This window comes from Chiloscyllium punctatum, chromosome 1 (assembly GCF_047496795.1).
Source record: "Chiloscyllium punctatum isolate Juve2018m chromosome 1, sChiPun1.3, whole genome shotgun sequence".
Lineage (NCBI taxonomy): Eukaryota > Metazoa > Chordata > Chondrichthyes > Orectolobiformes > Hemiscylliidae > Chiloscyllium > Chiloscyllium punctatum.
The window spans coordinates 179,492,406-179,519,793 of NC_092739.1; the positions used below are offsets into that span (position 1 = coordinate 179,492,406).

General features: G+C 49.7%; 1 protein-coding gene across 1 annotated transcript in view; it reads right to left on the reverse strand.

Annotated features, from left to right (window-relative positions):
• Positions 1-27,388, reverse strand: part of LOC140480882 (disintegrin and metalloproteinase domain-containing protein 12-like) — a 259,186-nt gene that overhangs the window by 63,194 nt on the left and 168,604 nt on the right. The window contains exons 17-18 of the mRNA XM_072576436.1: positions 22,709-22,786; positions 2,930-3,044 (exon numbers count right to left, since the gene is read on the reverse strand). Of these exons, the coding sequence (XP_072432537.1) occupies positions 2,930-3,044; positions 22,709-22,786 (193 nt within the window). The remainder of the gene's footprint in view (positions 1-2,929; positions 3,045-22,708; positions 22,787-27,388) is intronic.

Genomic DNA, 27,388 nt, shown 5'->3' on the forward strand with positions numbered 1-27,388 from the left:
ACGGATAAATCAGTAATGTCCAACAACAGTTGGAGAAAGCACTGAGGGCTCAAGGGTGCAGAACGTACTCTGGGTAGGAGATTTCAGGGTCCTCCAGTAAGGTTGGGCTTTACAGCAGCACTAATGACTGAGCTGGTCAGGTCCTCAAGGTAACAGTATCCATGACACCATCAAAATCCCATTGCCACATTATGAATGCCTTACATTATAGAAATTATTCTCACTCTGAAGGTTGGACTTTGTCTCGACAAGGACTGTGCGGCAGTCTCTCTTACCAACACTGTCAAGGACAGTTGCATCTGTAGCCAGCAGATTGATCAGGATGAGAACAAGTATGTTTTTCCTTCTTGTTGGTTCTCTCACCACCTGCTGCAGACCCAGTCTAGCAGCTATGTCCTTTAGGACTTGACCAGCTCTATCAGTAATACTGCTACTGAGTCACTCTTGAGATCCCCCGCCCACAGTACATTTTGAGACCTTGTCCTTCTCAGTGCTGTTGTTGAACAGAGAGGAGTACTGATTCATCAGCCAAGAGAGGATGGTACACAGTTATTAGCAGGAGATTTTCTCGCCCGTCTTTAACCTGAGACTTCATGGTATCTAGAGTCAATATTGAGGACTCACAGGACAGTCCCCTCCTGACTGTATACCATTGTACTGCCACCTTTGCTGGATCTGACCCTCCAGTGGAACAAGACATATCCAGGGATGGTGATGGTGGTGTCTGGGGACATTGTCTGTAAGGTATGATTCCAGCCTATGTCAGGCTGGTGCTTGACTAGTCTGTGAGACAGCTCTCCTAACTTTGGCACTCGCCCCCAGATGTTAGTGAAGAGGATTTTGCAGGGCTGAAACCCTGTAGTGTCAGGGTGTGTATTATTATGGATACAGGATTAGCTAACTCATAGAATACAGAGTTGGATAAAGCGATATTTTCAGGATGGAAACCTGTAATCAGTGGAGTGCCACAGGGTCAATGTTTGAGCCAAAATTATTTTCAATATGTATGAATGACTTGGATCAGGAAAGTGAACACACTAAAGCCAACTTTATGAATGACACACAAATAGATGGGAAGCTAAGTGAAGAGGATGACACAAAGGGTCAGCAGAGACAGCTGGTCAGGTCAAATAAGTGGGCAGAAACTTCGCAGCTTGAAGATAATGTGAGAAAATGTGAAGTTTGGCACTTTGGCAGGAAGAATAGGGGAGCTGAATATTATTTAAAGGAGAAACATTGGAGAAAGTTATGGAACAGAGGGATTTGGGAGTTCTCATGAATGAATCGCAAAAAGCTAACATCTAAGTTCAGTTTGCAAATGGATGTTAACCTTCATTCCAAAGGGAATGAAGCATAAAAATAGGGAAGTCCTGAGATTAGACGACTGTGAACAGGTCCCTGTCTCTAACTATTCAAGACTGACATTGACAGATTTTTAATCAGTTAAGGGAATCAAGGTTTATCGGGAAAAGGCAGAAAGTGGAATGAAAGATTATCAGATCAACCATGATCTCACTGAATGGTGAAACAGTCTCAAGGGGCTGAATGGCCTACTTCTGCTCCTATTTATGGTGATGCTGTTACTTAAAATGAATCACCAAGTTGTAACTGTCTGACAGTGAACTTGGAGTAAAGTATAACAGACTGAAAGCTGAGCTGTCATTGAGCAGAAAAGCCAAGAGATTTTGCTCAACCTATATAAACCTTTCAACCCTACTGTGACTATGATTCCAAATTCGGACCACCCAAAGGATAAAGTTAAAAATCACCCAACACCAGGTTATAGTCCAATAGGTTTATTTGGAAGCACCAGTTTTGGAGCGCTGCCTCCTCATCACTTCATCAGGTGATGGACCACTGGATGGATCACCCAATAAACCACCCAATAAACCACCCAATAAACCACCCAATAAACCATCCGATAAACCACCCGATAAACCACCCAATAAACCACCCAATAAACCACCCAATAAACCATCCGATAAACCACCCGATAAACCACCCAATAAACCACCCGATGAACCACCCGATAAACCACCCGATGAACCACCCGATAAACCACCCGATGAACCACCCGATGAACCACCCAATGGATCACCCGATAAACCACCCGATGAACCAACCGATGAACTACCCGATGAACCACCCGATGAACCACCCGATAAACCACCCGATGAACCACCCGATGAACCACCCAATGGATCACCCAATGGATCACCCGATAAACCACCCGATAAACCAACCGATGAACCACCCGATAAACCACCCGATGAACCACCCGATGAACCACCCGATGAACCACCCGATAAACCACCCGATGAACCACCCGATAAACCACCCGATAAACCACCCGATGAACCACCCGATGAACCACCCGATAAACCACCCGATGAACCACCCGATGAACCACCCGATAAACCACCCGATAAACCACCCGATAAACCACCCAATGAAGGAGCAGTGCTCCAAAAGCCAGTGCTTCCAAATGAACCTGTTGGACTATAACCTGGTGTTGTGTGACTTTTAACTTTGCCCATTCCAGTCCAACATCAGGACCATCACGTCATAACACCCGAAGGATTTGAGAGTTAAGGTTTATGTGAGATGGAGGAACATGAATGAAGGGCCCAAAATCTGGTGAAGCACCTGGATCCATGAGTTAAAGCAAGCATTTCAGGATAAATGCAGGAAATATGATCTGGGCAGACGTTTTGTGGAAGGTAGCTGTTTTATTTGTTCTATTTACACACAGCTCAAGGAAGCAAGTCTGTCTTGAAAAAACAAAGTTGTTCGCTGTTGTTCTGTAATCCAACAACAATGTGAAAAATCATTAGAACGTCTCTGCAACTTGAGGTGGAAGATAGATGGCTTTGAACAGCATAAGGACACAAGGAGAAAGTAACCACATGTAAATAACTGAAATAATTACCTGTGACTGCATCATTCATTGGCCCACTATCAATGCTGCCACCTGGCCCATTGACATTGCAAAATGGAGGAGCCCAGTCAACATCACAATGGCAGTTCCCCTTACTGTTACAAACCTGAAACAAAACCCATAACATTCACAGTTTCTTCACACATTTACAGAAAAGGAAATACTGAAAGTTTTTTAAAAATACACCAGAAGTAAAATATGTCCAGAGGAAAGTCAACCAGAAGCTGGAGGTATAACTGTGGTTGTCAAATGGCAATTAACAGAGCTCCAGCACATCACTGAGGGAGGAATTCTGAGTTGAAATATCTTTAGCTGCTTTATCAGTGACTGCTGTCTGATATAAATACAGGGGTGGGCCTTTTCACTGTCTGTTCCAGCATTCATCCCCATCACAATCCCTTTGGTCATGAAGCAGTTCAATCTACAAGGGGATGCAATGACACTGTTTCTAGATTTGTATTCCAGTGGTCCCAAGAATATTCTGGGGAACTGGATTCAAAGTCTGTGATTTGAACTGAGGAGGTACAACTTGCATGGTTAAAGTACAATAAAATATGGAATTAGCAATGTAATTAAACCATTGCCAATTGTTGTACAAACCCATCTGGTTCATTCATTCACTTTAGGGAAGGAAATCTGTCATCCTTGGAAAAACTCAACAGGTCTGGCAGCATCTGTGGAGAGAAATCAGAGTCAATTTTTAGGTCCAGTGACTCTTCTTCAGAATAGTTCTCCACAGATGCTGCCAGACCTGCTGAGTGCTTTTCCAGCGATGTCTGTCCCTGTTTTCATTACGAATCAGTAATACACAGTTCTATTGCTTTTTTAAAAATCTGTTATCCTTACATGGTCTGGCCTATATGTGACTCCAGGCCCACAGCAATATGGCTGACTCTTAACTGTCCTCAAATGGCTGACCAACCTGTTAAAAAGCTGCAAGGAATGACCACCTGGCTTTGGCTGAGGCAGCAGGAACAACAATCCTGTCAATCCTGCAAAACCCTCCTTAATAAGGGGCAACTTTTTAACACAGAGAGTGGTGTGGGTCTGGAATGAGCTGCCAGAAGAAGTGGCAGAGGCAGGTACAGTTACGACATTTAAAATACAATGATAAGGAAGGGTTTCGGGGGATGTGGGCCAAACGCTGGCAAATGGGAGTAGTTCAGTTCAGGAAACATGGCTGGCCAGGACGAGTTGGACCAAAGGGTCAGTTTCCAAGCTGCGTAACTTTATGACATGTGGGGGCTAGTGACAAAACTGGGACAGCTGTCTCACAGATACTCATGCAAGAACTTGATATGGTCAACTTACAGACAATGTCCTAGACACCACCATCCCTGGATAGTATCGTGATTATAACAAGGTCAGCCAGCTAGACCTCATAGAATATGAGTTCCTGATTGGGGCTGTTAATCTGGCACAATCAAGGAGTCCTGGCTGACTGATATGAACAGGACTGTCAGAGATTCTGACACACTGGGTGCTGTCTATGACAAGGCTATGCCAGAGTCAAGATCTTCCACGTATAAATAAAGACCAACTGGATGATGGGATACCAGCCTCTGTGGGGTTATTTTAATGGCAACAAGAAAAAAAGCACGCTCCTGGAGAAACTTGCTCACTAGTCACCTTTGAATTGAGGTAAGCATTTCTAACATCATGCAATTGCTTGGGAAGCTTGACTCCTTTGACTCTGCCATTGAAGATTGGGCCCAGTATGTGGAAAGAATGAGTTATTGGTTTTTCTAGGTAAATGACATTGAGGCAAATGAAAAGCAACGAGTAATTCTCCTGGCAGTTTGTAGACCCACAGCTTTTTCTGTTATTAAGAGCTTAACCTTTCCTGAAGCACCAGACACAAAAACCTTTCAAGAGTTGATGGATTTAGCTCATGACGCCCAGCCTCCTCTAATTCTGAAATGCTATTGGCTTTATTTGGCAATTCAAGAACCAGGGGAATCCATGTTGGGATTTTTGATTGAATAAGATGATTGTTGAAGCATGCGACTTTGGTTTATCCCTTAATGAAATGCTTAGAGACTGGTTTGTATGTGGGATTAATGATGTAACCATGCAAAAGTGCCTCATAGCTGTAGTCACAGCAAAACCCCAAAAAAGCCAAGCCTCGGCTGAAAGGTTAACATATTCTTCAGGTTCAGGCCAGCAAGCCGATAGAGTTGCTGTCCTATGCGGATTTGAAACAGCAAAAGAGTCTGACTAGAACTAAACTGAGTTAAGATAACTCATGGCCAGTAACCAGGGGCGTGTATACCCAGGAAGGTCCACCACCACTTGTGGGGCTTATCAACATCGAAATTAAACGACAGGTTTAAAATAAATGACAGGTTAAATGGTCACCCAGTTCTAATTATGAGGGGCAGGGATGGGATAAATAGATAAAGACTTTTCCCTGGGGTCAGGGAATCCAAAACTAGAGGTTTAGGGTGAGAGGAGAAAGATATAAAAGAGACCTAAGGGGCAACTTTTTCACGCAGAGGGTGGTACGTGTATGGAATGAGCTGCCAGAGGATGTGGTGGAGGCTGGTACAATTGCAACATTTAAGAGGCATTTGGATGGGTATATGAATAGGAAGGGTTTGGAGGGATATGGGCCGGGTGCTGGTAGGTGGGACGAGATTGGGTTGGGATATCTGGTCGGTATGGACGGGTTGGACTGAAGGGTCTGTTTCCGTGCTGGACATCTCTATGACTCTATAATGGAGGTCTATACCGGATATCCATATCAGAGATCATTGAACCAGATTTTAACAAAATTGGCTCTGGACTCCAATCCTTAGGTTTGCGCAAGACCTTGGCTAGACTGAGAACCTACACCAGGGATCCCTTACAGATTAAGGACACAACATTAGTTCTGGTCTCTTATGAAAAGCAACTGGTTCAGTTCCCACTGATTGTGGTAAAAGGCTCAGCCCAAGCTGGATGGGGTGAAATTGTGTGAGAGGGATTCATCTAGAGTGCTTTAACATTTTTCAATTGAGAAATGGCTGCCTGAGTGAAGTTCCAATTAAATACCGTTAAGTCTTCCAGGAAGGTCTCAGGGACCATTAGAGGAGCTAAGGTCACCTTGCATGTTGACCAGGAAGCAAATCCATTATTCTACAAAGCCTGTCCATGGGCAAGTGTTGAGGCAGAAATCAGAAGATTGGAAAGTGAAGGAATTATCGAGTCTGTCCAATTTGCGGAAATGGCAGCACTGGTCATAGTGATTTTGAAAGCTGACCGGTAAGTTCATCTTTGTGGGGATTTTTAACAAATGGTAAACCACATTTTGCAATTGGATACATTCCCAATCCCTTGGATAGAGCACTTGTATGCAAAGCTGGATGGGAGTAGGGGTGGGAAGTCCTTCTTGAAGCTGGGCATGAGCTACCCTTACTTGCAATTGAGTTTCGACAAAGATTCCCAGAAACATGCTGCAATTAATAGGTTTAAACAACTGGTAGAGGAATGCGATTTGCAGGTGGAACCGGGCAAAAGCGCCTCATAGCTGAAGTGCAACTAGAGATCAGACAGGCACTATAGCTGGCTATATCATTGCAAAATGCAGCAGATGGAGTATATAAGGTAGGGGAGATGGAGGAAGGATGGTCCAGATGACTGGGATGAGATAGGGGAGATGGAGGAAGGATGGTCCAGATGACTGGGATGAGATAGGGGAGATGGAGGAAGGATGGTCCAAATGACTGGGATGAGGTAGGGGAGATGGAGGAAGGATGGTCTAGATGACTGGGATGAGGTAGGGGAGATGGAGGAAGGATGGTCCAGATGACTGGGATGAGGTAGGGGAGATGGAGGAAGGATGGTCCAGATGACTGGGATGAGATAGGGGAGATGGAGGAAGGATGGTCCAAATGACTGGGATGAGGTAGGGGAGGTGGAGGAAGGATGGTCTAGATGACTGGGATGAGGTAGGGGAGATGGAGGAAGGATGGTCCAGATGACTGGGATGAGGTAGGGGAGATGGAGGAAGGATGGTCCAAATGACTGGGATGAGGTAGGGGAGGTGGAGGAAGGATGGTCTAGATGACTGGGATGAGGTAGGGGAGATGGAGGAAGGATGGTCCAGATGACTGGGATGAGGTAGGGGAGATGGAGGAAGGATGGTCCAGATGACTGGGATGAGGTAGGGGAGATGGAGGAAGGATGGTCCAGATGACTGGGATGAGATAGGGGAGATGGAGGAAGGATGGTCCAGATGACTGGGAGGAGGTAGGGGAGGTGGAGGAAGGATGGTCCAGATGACTGGGATGAGGTAGGGGAGATGGAGGAAGGATGGTCCAGATGATTGGGATGAGGTCGGGGAGATGGAGGAAGGATGGTCCAGATGACTGGGGTGAGGTAGGGGAGGTGGAGGAAGGATGGTCCAGATGACTGGGATGGCGTAGGGGAGATGGAGGAAGGGTGGTCCAGATGACTGGGATGAGGTAGGGGAGGTGGAGGAAGGATGGTCCAGATGACTGGGATGAGGTAGGGGAGATGGAGGAAGGATGGTCTAGATGACTGGGATGAGGTAGGGGAGATGGAGGAAGGATGGTCTAGATGACTGGGATGAGGTCGGGGAGATGGAGGAAGGGTGGTCCAGATGACTGGGATGGGATAGGGGAGGTGGAGGAAGGATGGTCCAGATGACTGGGATGAGATAGGGGAGATGGAGGAAGGATGGTCTAGATGACTGGGATGAGATAGGGGAGGTGGAGGAAGGATGGTCCAGATGACTGGGATGAGATAGGGGAGATGGAGGACGGATGGTCCAGATGACTGGGATGAGATAGGGGAGGTGGAGGAAGGATGGTCCAGATGACTGGGATGAGATAGGGGAGGTGGAGGAAGGATGGTCCAGATGACTGGGATGAGGTAGGGGAGATGGAGGAAGGATGGTCTAGATGACTGGGATGAGGTCGGGGAGGTGGAGGAAGGATGGTCCAGATGACTGGGATGAGGTCGGGGAGGTGGAGGAAGGATGGTCCAGATGACTGGGATGAGATAGGGGAGATGGAGGAAGGATGGTCCAGATGACTGGGATGAGATAGGGGAGATGGAGGAAGGATGGTCTAGATGACTGGGATGAGATAGGGGAGGTGGAGGAAGGATGGTCCAGATGACTGGGATGAGATAGGGGAGATGGAGGAAGGATGGTCCAGATGACTGGGATGAGATAGGGGAGGTGGAGGAAGAATGGTCCAGATGACCGGGATGGGATAGGGGAGGTGGAGGAAGGATGGTCCAGATGACTGGGATGGGATAGGGGAGATGGAGGAAGGATGGTCTAGATGACTGGGATGAGATAGGGGAGATGGAGGAAGGATGGTCCAGATGACTGGGATGGGATAGGGGAGGTGGTGGAAGGATGGTCCAGATGACTGGGATGAGATAGGGGAGATGGAGGAAGGATGGTCTAGATGACCGGGATGAGGTAGGGGAGATGGAGGAAGGATGGTCTAGATGACTGGGATGAGATAGGGGAGATGGAGGAAGGGTGGTCTAGATGACTGGGATGAGGTAGGGGAGGTGGAGGAAGGATGGTCTAGATGACTGGGATGGGATAGGGGAGGTGGTGGAAGGATGGTCCAGATGACTGGGATGGGATAGGGGAGGTGGTGGAAGGATGTTCCAGATGACTGGGAAGAGATAGGGGAGATGGAGGAAGGATGGTCCAGATGACTGGGAAGAGATAGGGGAGATGGAGGAAGGATGGTCGAGATGACCGGGATGAGGTAGGGGAGGTGGAGGAAGGATGGTCTAGATGATTGGGATGAGGTAGGAGAGGTGGAGGAAGGATGGTCCAGATGACTGGGATGAGGAAGGGGAGATGGAGGAAGGATGGTCCAGATGACTGGGTTGGGATAGAGGAGGTGGTGGAAGGATCGTCCAGATGACTGGGATGGGATAGGGGAGGTGGTGGAAGGATGGTCCAGATGACTGGGAAGAGATAGGGGACATGGAGGAAGGATGGTCCAGATGACCGGGATGAGGTAGGGGAGGTGGAGGAAGGATGGTCCAGATGACTGGGATGAGATAGGGGAGGTGGAGGAAGGATGGTCTAGATGACTGGGATGAGATAGGGGAGATGGAGGAAGGATGGTCCAGATGACTGGGATGAGATAGGGGAGATGGCGGAAAGATGGTCCAGATGACCGGGATGAGGTAGGGGAGATGGAGGAAGGGTGGTCTAGATGACTGGGATGAGGTAGGGGAGATGGAGGAAGGGTGGTCTAGATGACTGGGATGAGGTAGGGGAGGTGGTGGAAGGATGGTCCAGATGATTGGGATGGGATAGGGGAGGTGGAGGAAGGATGGTCCAGATGACTGGGATGAGGTAGGGGAGATGGAGGAAGGATGGTCCACATGACTGGGATGAGATAGGGGAGGTGGAGGAAGGATGGTCCAGATGACTGGGATGAGATAGGGGAGATGGAGGAAGCATGGTCCAGATGACTGGGATGAGATAGGGGAGGTGGAGGAAGGGTGGTCCAGATGACTGGGATGAGATAGGGGAGGTGGAGGAAGGATGGTCTAGATGACTGGGATGAGGTAGGGGAGATGGAGGAAGGGTGGTCTAGATGACTGGGATGAGGTAGGGGAGGTGGAGGAAGGGTGGTCCAGATGACTGGGATGAGATAGGGGAGGTGGAGGAAGGATGGTCTAGATGACTGGGATGAGATAGGGGAGATGGAGGAATGGTGGTCTAGATGACTGGGATGAGGTAGGGGAGATGGAGGAAGGGTGGTCTAGATGACTGGGATGAGGTAGGGGAGGTGGAGGAAGGATGGTCCAGATGACTGGGAAGGGATAGGGGAGGTGGAGGAAGGATGGTCTAGATGACTGGGATGAGATAGGGGAGATGGAGGAATGGTGGTCTAGATGACTGGGATGAGGTAGGGGAGATGGAGGAAGGGTGGTCTAGATGACTGGGATGAGGTAGGGGAGATGGAGGAATGGTGGTCTAGATGACTGGGATGAGGTAGGGGAGATGGAGGAAGGGTGGTCTAGATGACTGGAATGAGATAGGGGAGATGGAGGAGGGATGGTCTAGATGACCGGGATGGGATAGGGGAGGTGGAGGAAGGATGGTCCAGATGACTGGGAAGGGATAGGGGAGGTGGAGGAAGGATGGTCCAGATGACCGGGATGGGATAGGGGAGGTGGAGGAAGGATGGTCTAGATGACCGGGATGGGATAGGGGAGGTGGAGGAAGGATGGTCCAGATGACTGGGATGAGATAGGGGAGGTGGAGGAAGGATGGTCTAGAAGACTGGGATGTGATAGGGGAGATGGAGGAAGGATGGTCTAGATGACCGGGATGGGATAGGGGAGGTGGAGGAAGGATGGTCCAGATGACTGGGATGAGATAGGGGAGGTGGAGGAAGGATGGTCCAGATGACTGGGATGAGATAGGGGAGATGGCGGAAGGATGGTCCAGATGACCGGGATGAGGTAGGGGAGATGGAGGAAGGGTGGTCTCGATGACTGGGATGAGGTAGGGCAGATGGAGGAAGGGTGGTCTAGATGACTGGGATGAGGTAGGGGAGATGGAGGAAGGGTGGTCTAGATGACTGGGATGAGGTAGGGGAGGTGGTGGAAGGATGGTCCAGATGACTGGGATGGGATAGGGGAGGTGGAGGAAGGATGGTCCAGATGACTGGGATGAGGTAGGGGAGATGGAGGAAGGATGGTCCAGATGACTGGGATGAGATAGGGGAGATGGAGGAAGGATGGTCCAGATGACTGGGATGAGATAGGGGAGGTGGAGGAAGGGTGGTCCAGATGACTGGGATGAGATAGGGGAGGTGGAGGAAGGGTGGTCCAGATGACTGGGATGGGCTAGGGGAGATGGAGGAAGGATGGTCCAGATGACTGGGATGACGTAGGGGAGATGGAGGAAGGATGGTCCAGATGACTGGGATGAGGTAGGGGAGATGGAGGAAGGGTGGTCCAGATGACCGGGATGGGATAGGGGAGGTGGAGGAAGGATGGTCCAGATGACTGGGATGCGATAGGGGAGATGGAGGAATGGTGGTCTAGATGACTGGGATGAGGTAGGGGAGATGGAGGAAGGATGGTCCAGATGACTGGGATGAGGTAGGGGAGATGGAGGAAGGGTGGTCTCGATATCTGGGATGAGATAGGGGAGATGGAGGACGGATGGTCTAGATGACCGGGATGGGATAGGGGAGATGGAGGAAGGGTGGTCTAGATGACTGGGATGAGGTAGGGGAGATGGAGGAATGGTGGTCTAGATGACTGGGATGAGGTAGGGGAGATGGAGGAATGGTGGTCTAGATGACTGGGATGAGGTAGGGGAGGTGGAGGAAGGATGGTCCAGATGACTGGGATGAGGTAGGGGAGATGGAGGAAGGGTGGTCTCGATATCTGGGATGAGATAGGGGAGATGGAGGAAGGATGGTCGAGATGACCGGGATGGGATAGGGGTGGTGGAGGAAGGATGGTCCAGATGACTGGGATGAGATAGGGGAGGTGGAGGAAGGATGGTCCAGATGACCGGGATGGGATAGGGGAAGTGGAGGAAGGATGGTCCAGATGACTGGGATGAGATAGGGGAGGTGGAGGAAGGATGGTCCAGATGACCGGGATGGGATAGGGGAGGTGGAGGAAGGATGGTTCAGATGACTGGGATGAGATAGGGGAGGTGGAGGAAGGATGGTCCAGATGACTGGGATGAGATAGGGGAGGTGGAGGAAGGATGGTCCAGATGACTGGGATGAGATAGGGGAGATGGCGGAAGGATGGTCCAGATGACCGGGATGAGGTAGGGGAGATGGAGGAAGGGTGGTCTAGATGACTGGGATGAGGTAGGGGAGATGGAGGAAGGGTGGTCTAGATGACTGGGATGAGGTAGGGGAGGTGGTGGAAGGATGGTCCAGATGACTGGGATGGGATAGGGGAGGTGGAGGAAGGATGGTCCAGATGACTGGGATGAGGTAGGGGAGATGGATGAAGGATGGTCCAGATGACTGGGATGAGATAGAGGAGATGGAGGAAGGATGGTCCAGATGACTGGGATGACGTAGGGGAGATGGAGGAAGGATGGTCCAGATGACTGGGATGAGGTAGGGGAGATGGAGGAAGGGTGGTCCAGATGACTGGGATGGGCTAGGGGAGAGGAGGAAGGATGGTCCAGATGACTGGGATGACGTAGGGGAGATGGAGGAAGGATGGTCCAGATGACTGGGATGAGGTAGGGGAGATGGAGAAAGGGTGGTCCAGTTGACCGGGATGGGATAGGGGAGGTGGAGGAAGGATGGTCCAGATAACTGGGATGAGATAGGGGAGATGGAGGAAGGATGGTCCAGATGACTGGGATGAGATAGGGGAGATGGAGGAAGGATGGTCCAGATGACTGGGATGAGATAGGGGAGATGGAGGAAGGATGGTCCAGATGACTGGGATGAGATAGGGGAGATGGAGGAAGGATGGTCTAGATGACTGGGATGAGATAGGGGAGATGGAGGAAGGATGGTCCAGATGACTGGGATGGGATAGGGGAGGTGGAGGAAGGATGGTCCAGATGACTGGGATGAGGTAGGGGAGGTGGAGGAAGGATGGTCCAGATGACTGGGATGAGGTAGGGGAGATGGAGGAGGGATGGTCTAGATGACTGGGATGAGATAGGGGAGATGGAGGAAGGGTGGTCCAGATGACTGGGAAGGGATAGGGGAGGTGGAGGAAGGATGGTCCAGATGACCGAGATGGGATAGGGGAGGTGGAGGAAGAATGGTCTAGATGACCGGGATGGGATAGGGGAGATGGAGGAAGGATGGTCTAGATGACCGGGATGGGATAGGGGAGGTGGAGGAAGGATGGTCCAGATGACTGGGATGAGATAGGGGAGATGAAGGAAGGATGGTCCAGATGACTGGGATGACATAGGGGAGGTGGAGGAAGGATGGTCCAGATGACTGGGATGAGATAGGGGAGATGGCGGAAGGATGGTCCAGATGACCGGGATGAGGTAGGGGAGATGGAGGAAGGGTGGTCTAGATGACTGGGATGAGGTAGGGGAGATGGAGGAAGGGTGGTCTAGATGACTGGGATGAGGTAGGGGAGATGGAGGAAGGGTGGTCTAGATGACTGGGATGAGGTAGGGGAGGTGGTGGAAGGATGGTCCAGATGACTGGGATGGGATAGGGGAGGTGGAGGAAGGATGGTCCAGATGACTGGGATGAGGTAGGGGAGATGGAGGAAGGATGGTCCAGATGACTGGGATGAGATAGGGGAGATGGAGGAAGGATGGTCCAGATGACTGGGATGAGATAGGGGAGGTGGAGGAAGGGTGGTCCAGATGACTGGGATGAGGTAAGGGAGGTGGAGGAAGGGTGGTCCAGATGACTGGGATGGGCTAGGGGAGATGGAGGAAGGATGGTCCAGATGACTGGGATGAGGTAGGGGAGATGGAGGAAGGATGGTCCAGATGACTGGGATGTGGTAGGGGAGATGGAGGAAGGGTGGTCCAGATGACCGGGATGGGATAGGGGAGGTGGAGGAAGGATGGTCCAGATGACTGGGATGAGATAGGGGAGATGGAGGAAGGATGGTCCAGATGACTGGGATGAGATAGGGGAGGTGGAGGAAGGATGGTCCAGATGACTGGGATGAGATAGGGGAGATGGAGGAAGGATGGTCCAGATGACTGGGATGAGATAGGGGAGGTGGAGGAAGGATGGTCCAGATGACCGGGATGAGGTAGGGGAGATGGAGGAAGGGTGGTCTAGATGACTGGGATGAGGTAGGGGAGATGGAGGAAGGGTGGTCTAGATGACTGGGATGAGGTAGGGGAGATGGAGGAAGGGTGGTCTAGATGACTGGGATGAGGTAGGGGAGATGGAGGAAGGATGGTCTAGATGACTGGGATGAGATAGGGGAGATGGAGGAAGGGTGGTCTAGATGACTGGGATGAGGTAGGGGAGATGGAGGAAGGATGGTCCAGATGACTGGGATGAGGTAGGGGAGATGGAGGAAGGGTGGTCTAGATGACTGGGATGAGGTAGGGGAGATGGAGGAAGGGTGGTCTAGATGACTGGGATGAGGTAGGGGAGGTGGAGGAAGGATGGTCCAGATGACTGGGATGAGGTAGGGGAGATGGAGGAAGGGTGGTCTAGATGACTGGGATGAGGTAGGGGAGATGGAGGAAGGGTGGTCTAGATGACTGGGATGAGATAGGGGAGATGGAGGAGGGATGGTCTAGATGACCGGTATGGGATAGGGGAGGTGGAGGAAGGATGGTCCAGATGACTGGGAAGGGATAGGGGAGGTGGAGGAAGGATGGTCCAGATGACCGAGATGGGATAGGGGAGGTGGAGGAAGGATGGTCTAGATGACCGGGATGGGATAGGGGAGGTGGAGGAAGGATGGTCCAGATGACTGGGATGAGATAGGGGAGGTGGAGGAAGGATGGTCTAGATGACTGGGATGAGGTAGGGGAGGTGGAGGAAGGATGGTCCAGATGACTGGGATGAGATAGGGGAGATGGAGGAAGGATGGTCCAGATGACTGGGATGAGATAGGGGAGGTGGAGGAAGGATGGTCCAGATGACTGGGATGAGATAGGGGAGATGGCGGAAGGATGGTCCAGATGACCGGGATGAGGTAGGGGAGATGGAGGAAGGGTGGTCTAGATGACTGGGATGAGGTAGGGGAGATGGAGGAAGGGTGGTCTAGATGACTGGGATGAGGTAGGGGAGGTGGTGGAAGGATGGTCCAGATGACTGGGATGGGATAGGGGAGGTGGAGGAAGGATGGTCCAGATGACTGGGATGAGGTAGGGGAGATGGAGGAAGGATGGTCCAGATGACTGGGATGAGATAGGGGAGATGGAGGAAGGATGGTCCAGATGACTGGGATGAGATAGGGGAGGTGGAGGAAGGGTGGTCCAGATGACTGGGATGAGGTAAGGGAGGTGGAGGAAGGGTGGTCCAGATGACTGGGATGGGCTAGGGGAGATGGAGGAAGGATGGTCCAGATGACTGGGATGACGTAGGGGAGATGGAGGAAGGATGGTCCAGATGACTGGGATGTGGTAGGGGAGATGGAGGAAGGGTGGTCCAGATGACCGGGATGGGATAGGGGAGGTGGAGGAAGGATGTTCCAGATGACTGGGATGAGATAGGGGAGATGGAGGAAGGATGGTCCAGATGACTGGGATGAGATAGGGGAGGTGGAGGAAGGATGGTCCAGATGACTGGGATGAGATAGGGGAGATGGAGGAAGGATGGTCCAGATGACTGGGATGAGATAGGGGAGGTGGAGGAAGGATGGTCCAGATGACTGGGATGAGATAGGGGAGGTGGAGGAAGGATGGTCCAGATGACCGGGATGAGGTAGGGGAGATGGAGGAAGGGTGGTCTAGATGACTGGGATGAGGTAGGGGAGATGGAGGAAGGGTGGTCTAGATGACTGGGATGAGGTAGGGGAGATGGAGGAAGGGTGGTCTAGATGACTGGGATGAGGTAGGGGAGATGGAGGAAGGATGGTCTAGATGACGGGGATGAGATAGGGGAGATGGAGGAGTGGTGGTCTAGATGACTGGGATGAGGTAGGGGAGGTGGAGGAAGGATGGTCCAGATGACTGGGATGAGGTAGGGGAGATGGAGGAAGGGTGGTCTAGATGACTGGGATGAGATAGGGGAGATGGAGGAGGGATGGTCTAGATGACCGGTATGGGATAGGGGAGGTGGAGGAAGGATGGTCCAGATGACTGGGAAGGGATAGGGGAGGTGGAGGAAGGATGGTCCAGATGACCGAGATGGGATAGGGGAGGTGGAGGAAGGATGGTCTAGATGACCGGGATGGGATAGGGGAGGTGGAGGAAGGATGGTCCAGATGACTGGGATGAGATAGGGGAGGTGGAGGAAGGATGGTCTAGATGACTGGGATGAGATAGGGGAGATGGAGGAAGGATGGTCTAGATGACCGGGATGGGATAGGGGAGGTGGAGGAAGGATGGTCCAGATGACTGGGATGAGATAGGGGAGATGGAGGAAGGATGGTCCAGATGACTGGGATGAGATAGGGGAGGTGGAGGAAGGATGGTCCAGATGACTGGGATGAGATAGGGGAGATGGCGGAAGGATGGTCCAGATGACCGGGATGAGGTAGGGGAGATGGAGGAAGGGTGGTCTAGATGACTGGGATGAGGTAGGGGAGATGGAGGAAGGGTGGTCTAGATGACTGGGATGAGATAGGGGAGATGGAGGAAGGGTGGTCTAGATGACTGGGATGAGGTAGGGGAGGTGGTGGAAGGATGGTCCAGATGACTGGGATGGGATAGGGGAGGTGGAGGAAGGATGGTCCAGATGACTGGGATGAGGTAGGGGAGATGGAGGAAGGATGGTCCAGATGACTGGGATGAGATAGGGGAGATGGAGGAAGGATGGTCCAGATGACTGGGATGAGATAGGGGAGGTGGAGGAAGGGTGGTCCAGATGACTGGGATGAGGTAAGGGAGGTGGAGGAAGGGTGGTCGAGATGACTGGGATGGGCTAGGGGAGGTGGAGGAAGGATGGTCCAGATGACTGGGATGAGGTAGGGGAGATGGAGGAAGGATGGTCCAGATGACTGGGATGACGTAGGGGAGATGGAGGAAGGATGGTCCAGATGACTGGGATGTGGTAGGGGAGATGGAGGAAGGGTGGTCCAGATGACCGGGATGGGATAGGGGAGGTGGAGGAAGGATGGTCCAGATGACTGGGATGAGATAGGGGAGATGGAGGAAGGATGGTCCAGATGACTGGGATGAGATAGGGGAGGTGGAGGAAGGATGGTCCAGATGACTGGGATGAGATAGGGGAGATGGAGGAAGGATGGTCCAGATGACTGGGATGAGATAGGGGAGGTGGAGGAAGGATGGTCCAGATGACCGGGATGAGGTAGGGGAGATGGAGGAAGGGTGGTCTAGATGACTGGGATGAGGTAGGGGAGATGGAGGAAGGGTGGTCTAGATGACTGGGATGAGGTAGGGGAGATGGAGGAAGGGTGGTCTAGATGACTGGGATGAGGTAGGGGAAGTGGAGGAAGGATGGTCCAGATGACTGGGATGAGGTAGGGGTGATGGAGGAAGGGTGGTCTAGATGACTGGGATGAGATAGGGGAGATGGAGGAAGGATGGTCCAGATGACCGGGATGGGATAGGGGAGGTGGAGGAAGGATGGTCCAGATGACTGGGATGAGATAGGGGAGGTGGAGGAAGGATGGTCCAGATGACTGGGATGAGATAGGGGAGGTGGAGGAAGGATGGTCCAGATGACTGGGATGAGATAGGGGAGATGGCGGAAGGATGGTCCAGATGACCGGGATGAGGTAGGGGAGATGGAGGAAGGGTGGTCTAGATGACTGGGATGAGGTAGGGGAGATGGAGGAAGGGTGGTCTAGATGACTGGGATGAGGTAGGGGAGATGGAGGAAGGATGGTCTAGATGACTGGGATGAGGTAGGGGAGGTGGAGGAAGGATGGTCCAGATGACTGGGATGAGATAGGGGAGATGGAGGAAGGATGGTCCAGATGACTGGAATGAGATAGGGGAGGTGGAGGAAGGGTGGTCCAGATGACTGGGATGAGATAGGGGAGGTGGAGGAAGGATGGTCCAGATGACTGGGATGAGATAGGGGAGGTGGAGGAAGGATGGTCCAGATGACTGGGATGAGATAGGGGAGATGGAGGAAGGATGGTCCAGATGACTGGGATGAGATAGGGGAGGTGGAGGAAGGATGGTCTAGATGACTGGGATGAGATAGGGGAGATGGAGGAAGGATGGTCTAGATGACTGGGATGAGATAGGGGAGATGGAGGAATGGTGGTCTAGATGACTGGGATGAGGTAGGGGAGATGGAGGAAGGGTGGTCTAGATGACTGGGATGAGATAGGGGAGGTGGAGGAAGGATGGTCCAGATGACTGGGATGAGGTAGGGGAGATGGAGGAAGGGTGGTCTAGATGACTGGGATGAGATAGGGGAGATGGAGGAAGGATGATCTAGATGACCGGGATGGGATAGGAGAAGTTGAGGAAGGATGGTCCAGATGACTGGGATGAGATAGGGGAGGTGGAGGAACGATGGTCCAGATGACCGGGATGGGATAGGGGAGGTGGAGGAAGGATGGTCTAGATGACCGGGATGGGATAGGGGAGGTGGAGGAAGGATGGTCCAGATGACTGGGATGAGATAGGGGAGGTGGAGGAAGGATGGTCTAGATGACTGGGATGAGATAGGGGAGATGGAGGAAGGATGGTCTAGATGACCGGGATGGGATAGGGGAGGTGGAGGAAGGATGGTCCAGATGACTGGGATGAGATAGGGGAGATGGAGGAAGGATGGTCCAGATGACTGGGATGAGATAGGGGAGGTGGAGGAAGGATGGTCCAGATGACTGGGATGAGGTAGGGGAGATGGAGGAAGGATGGTCCAGATGACTGGGATGAGATAGGGGAGATGGAGGAAGGATGGTCCAGATGACTGGGATGAGATAGGGGAGGTGGAGGAAGGGTGGTCCAGATGACTGGGATGAGGTAGGGGAGGTGGAGGAAGGGTGGTCCAGATGACTGGGATGACGTAGGGGAGATGGAGGAAGGATGGTCCAGATGACTGGGATGGGCTAGGGGAGATGGAGGAAGGATGGTCCAGATGACTGGGATGACGTAGGGGAGATGGAGGAAGGATGGTCCAGATGACTGGGATGAGGTAGGGGAGATGGAGGAAGGGTGGTACAGATGACCGGGATGGGATAGGGGAGATGGAGGAAGGATGGTCTAGATGACTGGGATGACGTAGGGGAGATGGAGGAAGGATGGTCCAGATGACTGGGAAGGGATAGGGGAGGTGGAGGAAGGATGGTCTAGATGACTGGGATGAGATAGGGGAGATGGAGAAATGGTGGTCTAGATGACTGGGATGAGGTCGGGGAGATGGAGGACGGATGGTCTCGATGACTGGGATGAGATAGGGGAGATGGAGGAAGGATGGTCCAGATGACTGGGATGAGATAGGGGAGATGGAGGAAGGATGGTCCAGATGACTGGGATGAGATAGGGGAGATGGAGGAAGGATGGTCTAGATGACTGGGATGAGATAGGGGAGATGGAGGAAGGATGGTCCAGATGACTGGGATGAGATAGGGGAGATGGAGGAAGGGTGGTCTAGATGACTGGGATGAGGTCGGGGAGATGGAGGACGGATGGTCTCGATGACTGGGATGAGATAGGGGAGATGGAGGAAGGATGGTCCAGATGACTGGGATGAGGTAGGGGAGATGGAGGAAGGGTGGTACAGATGACCGGGATGGGATAGGGGAGATGGAGGAAGGATGGTCTAGATGACTGGGATGACGTAGGGGAGATGGAGGAAGGATGGTCCAGATGACTGGGATGAGATAGGGGAGATGGAGGAAGGGTGGTCTAGATGACTGGGATGAGGTAGGGGAGGTGGAGGAAGGGTGGTCCAGATGACTGGGATGAGATAGGGGAGATGGAGGAAGGGTGGTCTAGATGACTGGGATGAGGTAGGGGAGGTGGAGGAAGGATGGTCCAGATGACTGGGATGAGGTCGGGGAGATGGTGGAAGGGTGGTCCAGATGACTGGAATGAGGTAGGGGAGGTGGAGGAAGGATTGTCCAGATGACTGGGATGGGCTAGGGGAGAGGAGGAAGGATGGTCCAGATGACTGGGATGAGATAGGGGAGGTGGTGGAAGGATGGTCCAGATGACTGGGATGAGATAGGGGAGATGGAGAAATGGTGGTCTAGATGACTGGGATGAGGTCGGGGAGATGGAGGACGGATGGTCTCGATGACTGGGATGAGATAGGGGAGATGGAGGAAGGATGGTCTAGATGACTGGGATGAGGTCGGGGAGATGGAGGACGGATGGTCTCGATGACTGGGATGAGATAGGGGAGATGGAGGAAGGATGGTCCAGATGACTGGGATGAGATAGGGGAGATGGAGGAAGGATGGTCCAGATGACTGGGATGAGATAGGGGAGATGGAGGAGGGATGGTCTAGATGACTGGGATGAGATAGGGGAGATGGAGGACGGATGGTCTAGATGACTGGGATGAGATAGGGGAGATGGAGGAAGGGTGGTCCAGATGACTGGGATGAGGTAGGGGAGATGGAGGAAGGATGGTCCAGATGACTGGGATGAGATAGGGGAGATGGAGGAAGGATGGTCCAGATGACTGGGATGAGGTAGGGGAGATGGAGGAAGGATGGTCCAGATGACTGGGATGAGATAGGCGAGATGGAGGAAGGATGGTCCAGATGACTGGGATGAGATAGGGGAGGTGGAGGAAGGATGGTCCAGATGACTGGGATGAGATAGGGGAGGTGGAGGAAGGATGGTTCAGATGACTGGGATGAGATAGGGGAGGTGGAGGAAGGATGGTCCAGATGACTGGGATGAGGTAGGGGAGATGGAGGAAGGATGGTCCAGATGACTGGGATGGCGTAGGGGAGATGGAGGAAGGATCGTCTAGATAACTGGGAGTCCAGAATCACAGGTCACAATCTAAGGATACAGGTTAGACCATTTTTCATTGACATGAGGAGAGTGGTGAACCTATGGAATTATCAGCTAGAGAAAGCAGATAAGGAGTCCAAAACTAAAGGGCATAGGTTTAAGGTGAGATAGAAAGATTTAAAAGTGTTTTGAGAAGATTTGTAGCTTAGGTTAAGGCTCTGGATGTAGATTTGCTCACTGAGCTGGAAGGTTCATTTCCAGACGTTACGTCACCCTACTAGGTAACATCTTCTGTGGCCCTTTGGGTGATACACTGCTGATAATTCCTGCTTTCTATTTATATGTCTGAGTTTCTTTGGATTGGTGATGTCATTTCCTGTTATTTTTTCTCAGGGGGATGGTACATGGGGTTTAACGCAATGTGTTTGTTGACAGAGTTCTGTTTGGTATGCCATGCTTCTAGGAATTCTCGTGCGTGTCTCTGTTTGGCTTGTCATAAGATGGATGTGTTGTCCCAGTCGAAGTGGTGTCCTTCCTTATCTGTATGTAAGGATATGAGTGAGAGAGGGTCATGTTGTTTCATGGCTAGTTGATATTCATGTATCCTGGTGGCTAGTTTTCTGCCTGTTTGTCCAATGTAGTGTTTGTTATGGTCCTTGCATGGTATTTTGTAAATGACATTAGTTTTGCTCATTGTCTGTATAGGGTCTTTCAAGTTCATTAGCTGCTGTTTTAGTGTGTTGGTGGGTTTGTGGGCTACCGTGATGCCAAGGGGTCTGAGTAGTCTGGCAGTCATTTCCGAGATGTCTTTGATGTAGGGGAGAGTGGCTAGGGTTTATGGACATGTTTTGTCTGCTTGTTTGGGTTTGTTGCTGAGAACTCGGTGGACTGTGTTCATTGGGTATCTGTTCTTTTTGAATACACAGTGGTCTGAATACCAAGTACCAAATACTAGATTAATATAGGGATCTGGTGGGCATGGGCGAGTTGGACTGAAGGATCTGTTTCCATGCTGAATATACCGATGACTCTAAGACTCTAAGTCAATGAGCAGCTTGCTTGGTTTTGCTGACATTGATACAGAGATTGATCCACCCTGCTCCTCAGCAGCCAATCTCTCTCCTGCATTCCATCTTGACATTGTGTGTGTGTGGATGTACTGCCAATCAAATGGCCTGATTGGACCTGGATGGTGTCAAGCTTCTTCAATATTGATAGAGCTGTGGGGAGAGTGATAGCTCTTGACATTAAGGCCTTCTTTCACCAAGTATGACATCAAGAAGTCCTAGCAAAACTGGAATCAAAGGGAATCGGGGCAAACTCTCCACTGATTGGAGTCATGAGTTGAAAAATGTGGTGCTGGAAAAACACAGCAGGCCTATGCCTGGAACGTCGATTCTCCTGCTCCTCGGATGCTGCCTGACCTGCTGTGTTTTTCTAGCACCACATTTTTCAACTCTGGTCTCCAGCATCTGCTGTCCTCATTTTCTCCTGATTGGAGTCATACCAGGCACATTGGAACGTGTAGTTGTTAGAGGTCAATCACCTCAGCTCCAGCTCATCTTGACAGGAGTTCCTCAGGCCAGTATCCTCAGCCCAAACATCTTTAGTTGCTTCCTCCTATCCCTTCCCTCCATCTTAAAGTCAAAGGAGGGATGTTCGCCAATAATTACACAATGTTCAGCATCTTTCACAATTCCTCAGATAATTAAATATTCCTGTTCAAATGCAACAAGACCTGGACAATAGGCCTGGGCTGACAAATGGCAAATAACATTTGTGCCACAAATGCCAGACAATGACCATCTCTGATAAGAGACACTGTGATGAGTATTACACACATGGTGCTTTTGGGGAGAAGGTGTATTTAGGGGCACTCTTTGTGGGGGGGGGGGTGCATTGTGATTAATGGAATCATACTTTGTGTTTCACAATCTTTGCATTTTGTTATAACAAGGTGGTTTGGTTCATTCTATATAGTCTTCATCTCATTTATTCATAAACTTTTGTTTTATTGTTAAACCAAAATCAACAGCTTATGTTTCAAGCCTGTATTCGGTCTCAGTTCTGACTCCTCTGGTAATAACATCAACTCAAATCATCACAGCTCGGTTGAAAGCTTGACATAATTCTAAAGGTGCAGTGCCAGCACGGCACGGGAGGCAAGCCAATCATCTCACCTGGTTTACCATGATAATATAATGACCCAATTCTCCCCATCCCTCCGACTCCACTTAGAAATGTATCCAAGACACTGACAGAAAGGGAAGTGATTAATTTCATACCCCTCTATTATTACAGGTTCTGTCACATGCCTGTACTCCGAACAACGACACATCCTGGCATTTATGATCAAAACACACCTGTGGAAATAAAACAATGTTCTCATCATGGTATTGCTGTCATTCAATTTCAAAAATGACCCTGTCAGAATCCACAACATTTAACTCCAAGATCTTTGCACTTTCCCATATTATACTTAATGGACCAATTGTTCCGCCCACTTATCAGTTGTTATGGCCTCTTCACAACTCATATTTTCATATTATCTTTATGTCATCGGAAAATTTAACAACTACATATTTTAATCAATTATTAACGGACATAGGTTGAAGGCAAAAAGGGGTGAGTTTAAAGGAGATGTGAGAGGCAAATGTTTTCCACTGAGGATGGTAAGTGCCTGGAATGTGCTGCCAGAGGAGCTGGTGGAAGCAGATACAGTAGCAATGTTTAAGAGGAATCTTAACAGATACCATGAATACGCAGGGAATAGAGGGATATGGAGCATGTCAAGGTTTTAGTTTGAAAAGGCTTCATGTGTCAGGGCAGGCCTGGCAGGGCATATGGTCTGTTCCTGTTACTTTGGCTCTTCATCCAAATCTGATATAGATTGCAAATAGTTTCTACAACAGTTGATAGGTGACTGGCCTATCGTTTGCTGCTTTCTGTCTCTCCAACTTTGTACATAGTGCGATCTCCCCAATTTCCAATCTGTGAGATTTATTCCAGAATCCAGCAAATTTTGGAAGATCCTTGAAGGTAAGCTTCCAGGATCTGAGAGTTTATCAGCCATTATTTAAGATTGTGTTGCCAGTACTGTTTCCCAGGGATTTTGATTATTTTACCCTCTTTTGGCTCTTTCTTCTTAAGTACATTTGGGATGTTTTTCTTGCCTTCATTGACCATGCCAAATGGCCTTGAGAAGGTGGTGGTGGGCTGCTGCTGCCTTATGTTGACACAGTCCTTGAAATGTAGGGACACCCACAATGCTCTCAGGAAGGGAGTTCCAGATTCTCACTCAGCGACACTGAGGGAACGGTATTATAATTCTAAGTGAGGAGAGTGAGTGAGTTGAAGGGAAACTTCCAGGCTGTGGGGTTCCAAAAGAGAGAGAGAGAGAGAGAATATTTATTTGTGTGTGCGCATGTGTGTGTTAGTGATGGAGGGAGTGGATGCTTGTGGATGTGGTGCCAATCGAGTGGGCTGCTTTGTCCTGGATGGTGTCGAGCTTCTTGAGTGTTGTTGCAGCTGCCCCCATCCAGGCAAAGGGGAGTGTTCCATCACAGTCCTAACTTGTGTCTTGTAGATGGTGGACAGGTTGTGGGAGTCAGGAGGTGAATTATTTGCTGCAGTATTTCTAACCTCTGACTACTCTTGTAGACATTGCATTTAATGTGGCAAGTGCAGTTCAGTTTCTGGTCAATTGTCACCCTCAGGATATTGAAATGGGAAGTTTCACTGAATGTCAAAGCACGATGGTTAGATGATTGCTTTTTGAAGATGGTTAATGCATGGCATTTGTCTGGTATGAATATTACTTTTCCCATTTCAGCCTAAGCATGAGTGCAGTCCTGGTCTTGCTCCATTTGGACATGGTTGGTTTCTGATGAGTTGTGAATAATACTAAATATTGTGCAATTATTGGTGAACTTTCCCATCTCTGCAAAACAAATGTTTCCTTCTGCAAATCAATTACACTACATCTTATAGTTCCCTTTTATCAACCCTGCTTGTTACATCTTGAAGGATCTCTAGCAAACTCATCAAACATGATTTCCCTTTCACAGAACCATGTTACCTCTGGTTGGTTGTAATAAGCTTTTCTATATGTCCTGCTATTTCTTCCTTAATAATGAACTCCAACGTTCTACAATAATCTGCACACGATCAGGAAAGAGGTCACATATGGACTGAGAGACAGCCCCAAGTTTGTACGCAGTTCAGGGAATTTGGAGACAGGCTAGGAATTTGGTGCAAGGGGAAGAGATGCTTTTTGCTTGCTCTTTTTGGCCGACTGTAATTTTGCATTTAAAGGATTAGGGGCCCGGCACAAAAAAATGTGGCATCACAGATAAACCATAAGTTCATCAGTTAGTGATAGTCAAATTAGTGGTTATCTGTTATAGGTTACTTTCAGATTCAAAGTAAGTTGGGGAAATATTGACAAGTTACAAACTAAAGACTGGAAGGACATTTTTAAAAAACCTTTGACTAACAAAGCCACATCATCCCATTTTCTATTTTGTCTACCCTCCACAAAGACTGATTACTCCTGGGTGTTCAAATCCAGCTTTGGTCATCATGCAGTCATATCTCCACAACTGCAATTAGTTCCTATCTGTTTACAACTACATCTGCTGTTAAGTTGGCTAACTTCTGTGAATACTCTGTGCAGTTGTATCCTTCAGGTTGACTTTTCATCATTTTCCCTTCTTGTTTGTACTCTAGCCCCTATTCCAACTAGCCCTGTTTCCTCTCTCTACTTTGCTATCTTTTCCTTCCATCTTTGATTCCGCGCACACTTGTCTACTCAGTCATATTCATATCTCATTCAGAAGCTCCTCCCCTGTACTAGCAAATGAGTCCTCTAATAGAGTGTAACTACTCCAATTCTTGCAATCTTCTTTTCCGTTATTATTTAGATGACCCTTCTATTTCATCTTCTCCCTCTTAGTGTTATTTTAGTTATCCTATTTACCCTATCTATGCCCCTTATGGTGTTAAAAACCTCTATAATGTCACCCCTCAGCCTCTGACGCACCAGGGAAAACAGCCTCAGCCTATTCAGCCTCTCACAGAGTCATAGGGTATGGAAACAGACCCTTCGGTCCAAGCAATCCATGCCAAACATAATCTCAAACTAAACTAGTCCTACCTGCCTGCTCCTGGCCTATATACCTGCAAACCTTTCCTATTCATCTACTTATATCAGTGTCTTTTATACATTGTGACTATGCCCGCATCCCCCACTTCCTCAGGAGATTCACTGCACATGTGAAACATCCTCTGTGTGTAAAACATTTGCCCCTCATGTCTTTTAAAATCTCTTTCCTCTCACTTTAAAAATTTGCCCCACAACTTGAAATCCCAGGGAAAAGACACCCACCGTTAACCCTATCGAACACCCACCATGGCTTTTTAACCTCTACAAGATCTCTTCTCAACTCCCTATGCTCTAGCGAAAAAAAGTCCCAGCCTATTCAGTCTTCCTTTATAACTCAAACCTTCCATACCTGGCAACATCCTGGTAAATCTCTTCTGAACCCTCTTCAGCTTAATAATATCCTTCCTATAACATGGTGACCAGAACTGCACACAGTTCTCCAAAAGAGGCCTCACCAATGTCCTGTACAACCTCAACATAACTTCCCAACTCCTGCACTCAAAGGAATGAGTAGTGAAGGCAAGCGTGCTAAATGTCTTTTTGACCGTTCTGTCTATACATGACACAAATAGAACATAGAACATAGAACATAGAAAAATACAGTGCAGTACAGGCCCTTCAGCCCTCGATGTTGCGCCGACCGAAGCCTACCTAACCAACACTAGCCCAATAACCTCTATATGCTTGTCCAATGCCCACTTAAATGACCATAAAGAGGGAGAGTCCACCACTGCTACTGGCAGGGCATTCCATGAACTCATAACCCGCTGAGTAAAAAATCTACCCCTAACATCTGTCCTATACCTACCACCCCTTAATTTAAAGCTGTGTCCCCTAGTAACAGCTGACTCCATACGTGGAAAAAGGTTCTCACTGTCAACCCTATCTAAACCCCTAATCATCTTGTACACCTCTATCAAATCTCCCCTAAACCTTCTTTTCTCCAATGAGAAAAGTCCAAAGTGCCTCAGCCTTTCCTCATACGATCTTCCTACCATGCCAGGCAACATCCTGGTAAACCTCCTCTGCACTCGTTCCAGTGCCTCCACATCCTTCCTGTAGTATGGCGACCAAAACTGCACACAATACTCCAGATAAAGCCGCACTAGAGTCTTATACAACTGCAACATGACCTCAGGACTCTGGAACTCAATTCCTCTACTAATAAAGCCCAGTACACCATATGCCTTCTTCACAGCACTATTTACCTGGGTGGCAACTTTCAAAGATCTGTGTACATGGACACCAAGATCCCTCTGCTCATCCACACTACCAAGTAGTCTACCATTAGCCCAGTAATCCATCTTCTTGTTGCTCCTACCAAAGTGAATGACTTCACACTTAGCTACATTGAATTCCATTTGCCACCTTACTGCCCAGCTCTGCAGCTTATCTATATCCCGCTGTAACCTGCCACATCCTTCTTCGCTGTCCACAACTCCACCGACTTTCGTGTCATCCGCAAAGTTACTCACCCAGCATTCAAGCCCCTCCTCCAGGTCATTTATAAAAATGACAAACAGCAATGGTCCCAAAACAGATCCTTGTGGAACACCGCTAGTAACTGCGCTCCAAGATGAACCTTTACCATCAACTACTACCCTCTGTCTCCTTCCAGCCAGCCAATTCCTAATCCAAACCTCTAATGCACCCCCAATGCCATACCTCCGTAGTTTTTGCATTAGCCTGCCATGGGAAACCTTATCGAACGCCTTGCTAAAATCCATATACACCACATCTACTGCTTTACCCTCGTCCACTTCCTTGGTCACCTTCTCAAAGAATTCAGTAAGGTTTGTGA